The 8,437-nt window shown below is 38.1% G+C and overlaps 1 protein-coding gene across 1 annotated transcript; it reads left to right on the top strand.

Annotated features, from left to right (window-relative positions):
- Positions 1-4,063: 4,063 nt before the first annotated feature.
- Positions 4,064-6,325, top strand: LOC112525955 (ABC transporter G family member 6-like). The gene has a single exon (XM_025136290.1). The coding sequence runs from the start codon at positions 4,064-4,066 to the stop codon at positions 6,284-6,286; it is 2,223 nt and encodes a 740-aa protein (XP_024992058.1). The 3' UTR covers positions 6,287-6,325.
- The last annotated feature ends 2,112 nt before the right edge of the window (positions 6,326-8,437 follow it).

Here is an 8,437-nt window from a genome sequence, read left to right on the forward strand (position 1 = left end):
AATTTATCTATTGATTTGTGGTTAATATTGGTTCTCACGGTTACCACAAACTAATTAGTTCTCATTTGATTAGGCCCATATATATATATGGGCCCATTCAAGGGAGAACTGAGTTGTTTGTGGTAACTGTGAGAACCAATATCAACCAATCATTTTAATACATTAATTATTACATTTAAACAAATTTAAAAGGGCATTTCAGTCAATTCYTAAATTAAAATTAAACTTTAATTTTTAAATTAGAAGCGTTTCATAATATATAATTAATATTGATTTACATTCCAAAATTATACAATGATATTCAGAATGATATAAATCCAGGTTTTTTTCTCATCCATCTTTGTATACTGTGTTCAACCTCATTTGTATCACAGTGTGTTATCCAAATTTATTATCATCACAACGTTTAGTGTACTTACTTTGTATATGTATTAGTTGTTCAGCTTTGTAATATGTTTGTGGTACCCTGTGGTATTTAATTTATGAACCTACTTTTTTTTATCGCTATACCACCACGATAACTGCGGCTGCAAATCAAGGTCCTGACAGCATTTTCTGCAATCGACCATTAACTGCTTAAATATTTCATAATAACTACTCGCATGTGGCTTTTCATTATTTTTCTGGACCATTTCATTTGACTGATAATATGGCTGACACCCGGTAAGTAATGGCATTAGGTGGTCAACACAGAGAAGAATCCATGAAAAATAAAGTGGCAATTGACAAAAGCAAAGAGTTGCACCTGAAGAGTGGTCAGTATTCAACAAAATGAAGCACAAGGGGTTGAGCAAGTTGCACTTGTGGTGTGATACATTGTGGTACCCTAACAGTGTTTGTGTTTTCTCAGGCAACAATCGGTAGCACAGTTCTCATGTATTATAGATGTGGTTTCATGTGGTACCAATAACTGTTTTGTTTCATGTGATACATTACCATGCACAAGTAGTTCTAATTGGTTACATAYCACAATGTACCACACCACATGGTACCACAAACATGTTACACAGATGATCATAAGTTGTTGGTACAACAGTTCTTATGTATTACAACTGTGGTTTCATGTGGTACCAACAAAGTTCTCATGTATTACAACTNTGGTTTCATGTGGTACCAACAAAGTTCTCATGTATTACAACTGTGGTTTCATGTCAAAACACATTATATTTGTATCAAGAAATACAAATATTTATGTGTGATTATAATTACAATGTATGATATTGCTTCCAGTATGTTGTTTTATACATTATATTTGCATTAAACATATGCTTTACATCTAATTCAGATCATCTTATGTGATGTTGTTTCTCCTGTAGATACATTACCCATTTTAGAGAAAGCTAATGTTCCAGATGAAGAACAAATGAATGGAGGTCATTACAGAAGTAAAGCTGAGCTAAGAAAAAAAATAGAAGAATGAAAAATGGGCCTGGGAGAAACCAATCAACAGGTGGCAGGGTGGATAAATGTGAAGGGTTCTCATCCAAACAGTTTTGACCAAGTCCTTCTTGATGCTCCCTGTTCTGCTCTTGGATTGAGACCACGCTTATTTGCTGGAGAGGTAAGGCGGTTTTCTTAAACAAAGTGTATGATTCTAATTAGAATGTAGCACAACAAATGGTGCCCCAAACATTTCAATCACGCTAAAAAAATTACTTCAAAAGTTACTATCATACAATCCAACTCTCAACCAAATTGTCCTGAAACTACAAAAGTTTTAACTTGATCATGAATACAAAGCCATGTTTTGCAAGAAATTAAGAACCTAAACACAATTTAGCACACCATTTTCTGTCTAGACAAATATTATGACAAATGCTAAATGTTATCACAATGTATCACACCATTCCAACCTAAAACTGATGATTTAAACCTAAAATCGTGTTAGGGAATGTAATAAGATGATATCTGTTTTTTTGATAGCTATAATATCAACATCGTCTTCAACATCGTCGTCTAGGTCAATGGGTTGGTTTTCTTTATTTGAGAACTTAAACATCGACTTCGCCTTTAACCTATCGCTCCTTCTTCCTGTACCATTCCACATTACAGAAACAAGGGTTACTGTATTATTCATATTGAAAATGAAGAACATAAATCGATTATACCTATTCCTTCGTCATCCTCCATCGTTTATGTATATACTTGCATTTGCGATTACTCTTGCGATAGGAAAGTATCTTCACCATATTTGGATTAGAATTGAACGAGAATATTAACGGATTTGAGCGCGGGCTCAATAAAATAAAATACAAAAATGACCATCTTGCCCTTATTCATATAATATCATTAAATGACAATATTTATTTATAGAAATAGAATAATTAAGATTCTTTCTTAATCTTACCCATTGATTTTTTTAATATATGGTTGAGATTGGTTCTCACAGTTACCACAAACAATTTAGTTCTCATTTGATTAAGCCCCTATATATATATAATAGAGAGAGAGAGAGAGAGAGACTTGGGATAGGGTCAAATGATCGTAACCCGATTACAAATCAATACCTATGATTTGAGTCTTTTACAACTCGATTACACATCGGATGGTTTCGTATTGGGTTATTTTCGGTTGGGTTGGATGGTTGATCGGGTTGTTCGCGTTATTATTCACCCCTACTTAGTTCGACAACATTGTATAAGAATAACTTATAGTGAGTTTGCGATCAATTTAAGAGAATCACATTTTATTCTCTTCAGTAACATAAGTAAAACCCTAGAAAAAGAACAATGAGAAAGCCCGAGCTTTTGGACGTGAACGGAAGGAGGATAAAGGTAGGAAAGTCGTTGCAAGCTTGAGGAAGAATTAAAGGTACAATTAGACGCCAAACTCGTACTGTTTTTTATCAGTCTATAGCATACGTAGTCAAGGATGTGAGTAACGTGATAATGGGATCGAGACAGAGGCCAAAAGGCCGCTAATTCAACCATTTTGAGTGTTATCTATGTTGTTGAAAATAGAAGATGAAATCCACGATTAAAGCATGAATTGTTGGTTAAATCATTACTCACCCACTATTAAAGTCTAATTATTCGTTGGTTGACTCTTGATACCTCATAAATCAAAAGCGATCCAGAACGCGATGTCGCGTACACGATAGGGATAGTGATAGGTCATGCAACACTAGATGTGTTGAAAGTTGTATCCGAACAGAGATTAACCCGTCCCTTATGTTTGAGGGGTATTACAGTTACCCAATTATCAAATTATTAAATCCAAAACTAATAATAAATGAAAACTTGATTTCACATTGGATTTTGATGTCGTGTATGATCGCATGGGCCACACGAGACCAACTCGGGCCTGACTTGATCCTTGACACGCTTCCAAAATTGATTTTCCATATTCTAATTTGCCTTTGTTTAACATTCAATATAAACTAAATATGCCCGCAACAAACTCAACTTAGCCGCTAACAACGGTTATCAAAAATTAATCGGGTATGTCTCGGTTACTTTATTGAACGAGGATTTTAAAAATAAAAAAATAGCGAAAAACCGAGAATTTCATGAAGTTATTTCTTATGCATTACAAATCCTTCATCATTTTGAAAATTATTCTATATCCACCGTTGACTAAAAAATATTGTCCATTTGACCATGCAAATGCAATAGTAGTTTACCTTCCGCACCTAATTTCCAAACAGAAAAAACATTTATTCTTATTTTTTTACAAATTATTAAATGCTTTTTATTAATAAATATAATTAAAAGGTCCAAATGCAAGTTTATGTAGTAAAAAAGTGATGGACGTAGTTCTGGTATGAGATTTTCCTTAAAAAATAATAATATTATTCAAATAAAATATTTAATTTATTTAAACATGTAAATATGTTCCACCATGAATAACGTCCACGTGTCCAGTTTCTATTTTTTAAGACGTGTAAACTTTTCATATTAGGCGACGTTGGTCACCACCCTCCCTCTACTCACCACCATAAACACACACTCTTCTTCTCCATGGACTCTCAAATTTCTCCGAACAACTTCTTCCTTCTTCCTTCTTCCACATTTTCATCTCGTATCCGTTTTCCGATCGCCAGAGTGACGGTGGCTGTCGAACCATGCCTCGTATAGTGGCGGAGAACGTGGTGGATAGTATGGGGTCGTTTTATGAACGGGGACAAGTTGCGGCTTCTCGGTCTCTCGGAGAGCTTCTCAAGTACGTCGGAGACATAAGGAAGGAGGCGAATAGTGAAGAGACGCCGGCTCATCGTGTTTTGGAGATGAGCGAAACTAGCAGCGAGCCTAGATCGTTACCGTTTGTTTTGAAGTTCGATAATCTGACGTACAGTGTGAAACTTAAAAGGAAGATGGCGGTTCCGGCTTTATTTGGTCAACGGGAGAGGTTAGGTGGTTCGTCGATGGATCCGGTTGGAAGAGAGAATATGTTTTCGAGGAGTAAGGTTTTGTTGAATGATATCTCCGGTCAAGCCAGGGACGGCGAGTTAATGGCGGTGCTAGGTGCTAGTGGATCTGGAAAATCAACTTTGATCGATGCTTTGGCGAATCGGATCGCAAAAGGAAGCTTGAAAGGAACGGTGACGTTGAACGGCGAACAATTGGAATCCAGATTGCTGAAGGTGATTTCAGCTTACGTGATGCAGGATGATCTCTTATTTCCGATGTTAACCGTCGAAGAAACTTTGATGTTCGCCGCCGAGTTCCGCCTCCCTCGAACATTCTCGAAATCTAAAAAGAAGCTGAGAGTGCAAGCTCTCATCGATCAATTAGGGCTTCGAAACGCCGCCAAAACGGTCATAGGCGATGAAGGTCACAGAGGAGTTTCAGGCGGAGAACGCCGGCGAGTCTCGATCGGAATCGATATCATTCACGATCCGATTATCCTGTTTCTGGACGAACCGACGTCAGGGCTTGATTCAACCAGTGCTTACATGGTGGTGAAGGTTTTGCAACGGATTGCACAGAGCGGCAGCATTGTGATAATGTCCGTACACCAGCCGAGCTACCGTCTTCTCGGACTACTCGACCGCCTTTTGTTTCTTTCCCGTGGACAGACCGTCTACAATGGATCTCCGTCGGATCTCCCGTTATTCTTCTCCGATTTTGGCCATCCGATTCCCGATAAGGAGAACCGGACGGAGTTCGCACTCGATTTGATCAGAGAACTCGAAGGTACTCCCGGAGGAACCAGAAGCCTAGTCGAATTCAACAAAACATGGCAAAACCTGAAGCGATCTCACAACACCACAACCACCGGCAACGAAACCCCCACCCATGGCTTAACCCTCAAAGAAGCAATCAGCGCAAGCATATCGAGAGGGAAATTAGTCTCCGGCGCCGGCGCCAACAACGGCAATAACCCAACCTCTATGGTGCCAACATTTGCCAATCCAATGTGGATGGAAATGGCGGTTTTATCGAAACGATCTTTCACCAATTCACGGAGAATGCCGGAGCTATTCGGTATCCGATTGGCGGCGGTAACAGTTACCGGTTTCATATTAGCCACCGTGTTCTGGAACCTCGATAGTTCCCCAAGAGGCGTTCAAGAACGATTAGGGTTCTTCGCGTTCGCCATGTCCACAACATTCTACACCTGCGCCGACGCCTTGCCGGTCTTCCTCCAAGAACGTTACATTTTCATGAGAGAAACCGCCTACAACGCTTACCGGCGATCTTCATACGTACTTTCCCACTCACTCGTCGCTATCCCATCTCTCATTTTCCTCTCACTCGCATTCGCCGCCATCACTTTCTGGGCGGTGGGACTCGCCGGCGGTGTTTCTGGTTTCCTCTTCTACTTCTTTGTAATACTGGCCTCATTCTGGGCAGGCAGCTCATTCGTCACATTTCTCTCCGGCATCGTCCCTCACGTCATGCTCGGTTACACCATTGTCGTCGCGATTCTAGCTTACTTCCTTCTCTTCAGTGGATTCTTCATCACTCGTGATCGAATCCCCGGTTACTGGATTTGGTTTCACTACATGTCTCTGGTGAAATACCCTTACGAAGCTGTTCTACAAAACGAATTCGACGATCCCGTCAAATGTTTCGTTCGAGGAACTCAGATCTTCGACAACAGCCCTCTCGCCGCCGTGGATAACGCCGTGAAAGTGAAACTGCTACAAAGCATGAGCGGATCATTGGGAGTAAATATCAGCGGCAGCACTTGTCTGACCACCGGCGTCGATATACTGAAACAACAAGGGATTACCGATCTGAGCAAATGGAGTTGCCTGTGGGTGACAGTGGCTTGGGGATTCTTTTTCAGGATTCTGTTCTATTTCTCCTTGTTGCTAGGAAGCAAAAATAAAAGGACGTAAAGTGTAAGAACTTAAATCTTGGTGGACTTATATGTAACTTCTTTGCTTTTCTCTTTGGCGGGAAGGAAAAAACTTAAATAATTTATTTTTTTTGGTTTAATGTTGTAATATATAATGAGACTCTATATGATGATATAAATTGTTAATTTGAATGTTTATGTCATGATCAACGAAATTGATGCAAGAAATACTATGAATTAAGCATGTTTAAACATTAATATAGCATGTTATAAGGACCCCGCTGCAAAAATAGTTGAAGAAAACATGTTAGAATCGATCGAGAGTGGCCTAAAATGGCTACATACTGGAACTGGTTGACTCTCGATACACCATAAACGACATTCTCATACACAGGGACCAAAAGTCGTTATCTATTCTAACTTAATCTATTTATTATGAAAAAAAGTAAATTAAACCACAAGGGTGGTGCCTGATTGGTTTGAGCTTGGCTCCAAAGGTCAAAAGTACAAGGAGGTCTCATGTTCAAATTCAGTGAGGAATAAAAATCCTTTTGTGACCACGGAGGTTCAAATGCGATGACTCCGGGTTATCTACAAAACAGGTGGTCGCCCTGAGATTAGTCGGCTTACATAGCGGGTTGGATATCCAAGTTAATAAAAAAAGTAAATTATAGTGTCCATTCTTTGGATTCTGGTATTATGGTTTTTTTCTCGTTTATCAACTTCGTTTATAAAATAAATTGTGATACCCATTTTATTTTGATTTAGTCCCTCCCCTGACAACATCAATCTTTTTATAGTTGCATAAACGACATTTTTATGTTTTTATTTTCGATCTAATTTGTCATCGTACTTTTTACGCAACATCCCTTTTCTTCCTTTTTGCAATCCATTTTCACATATCATCTTTCTGATAATCTCTCCACAAAGTCGTTTCATTTACGTCATAAAAATAGATCGTTATATAAGCTACACTGTTTGTTGACTGCAAAGCTCATGATTTCATTGCAAAAACATAATACGAAGATGATGCAGTAAGGAGGGTTTTGTTGGTCGACAATTGCAAGGAAAATTTCATTCCCGACCGTGGATGAAAAAAACATAGCAAGAGTGGAAGACTTTAGAATTATAAATATTTAACTTAAATGCTAACCCGTCCCATACCGGATTGCGTTACAAATTTATTTGTCATAGATATTTGAACATGAATATTGAACTACCACACATTGTCTAATTAAATCAAATTCTCTCTCGATACGTTCCTCAAAAAATCCGAGTCGGATGGATTCTTCCCCAACTAACAAAAAGATCTTGGGGAAATTGCCACATATGAAATCGAGCACAATTTTGCTAAAATGGACTAGGCAAGTCTCTATGTGTGCCTTTTTTCTTTGTCCAACTTGAAACCTCCTGTCTCGGAAATGCATACTATAGTCAGCTTATAAAGCTCAGTGAGTTTTATGGTTTGTGTGAATAAAATAATTTCACGTCATTCATACCAACTTGTAAGCTTTGTACCAAATAATATGCATTTTCTAAAAACCATGCAACATTGAAACAAAAGATATCTCATAAACTGTCTATCGGGTATGGGTCATTTAGTCACCGCATTCACTGGGTTATTCGACCTGCACCTGTCTGGACGCCTATTATGGGGTCGTGCCACTTATCATGTGATTTACTGGTCAAATGTCCACCTGTTAAAACTAATCATAAAACTTTGATATGAAATATCATGTTAGAGTTATTTGAAAACAAAATAAACACATAATATGCAACTGATAATAAAATAACATACATGTAAAATATATTGTATCATGTATGTAAACTAAAACATCGTGCATACATTATACAATAACTCTAACATTAATATATTGTATCATGTATGTAAACTAAAACATCGTGCATACATGATACAATAACTCTAAAGCTCTCGTCCCATATAGCATTAAATGCAATCTTCATCTTAACCGGATCCAAGTTAGACCTGAGAACTGCACCCGTTTGACCCGGATCCGTGTTTTTGACCCAACATAGGGCTGTCGAAGGTAGCAACTTCTTCAGGTCATTTGGCCTCGTTTTTGGCCCGTTTTCGTTGATTCTTTTTTCTAAAACTCTAGAAGATGATTTTCCTCAACCATAAGAACAAGAATAAATGAAAACCATCAAGTATTGAGTCTCATTTCTCATT

This window comes from Cynara cardunculus (genome assembly GCF_001531365.2).
Source record: "Cynara cardunculus var. scolymus isolate 2C chromosome LG 13, CcrdV1, whole genome shotgun sequence".
Classification (NCBI taxonomy): domain Eukaryota; kingdom Viridiplantae; phylum Streptophyta; class Magnoliopsida; order Asterales; family Asteraceae; genus Cynara; species Cynara cardunculus.

Bases quoted from the DNA above. Each gene is read 5' to 3' on its own strand.
- LOC112525955 (XM_025136290.1), top strand. From the start codon at position 4,064: ATGCCTCGTATAGTGGCGGAGAACGTGGTGGATAGTATGGGGTCGTTT.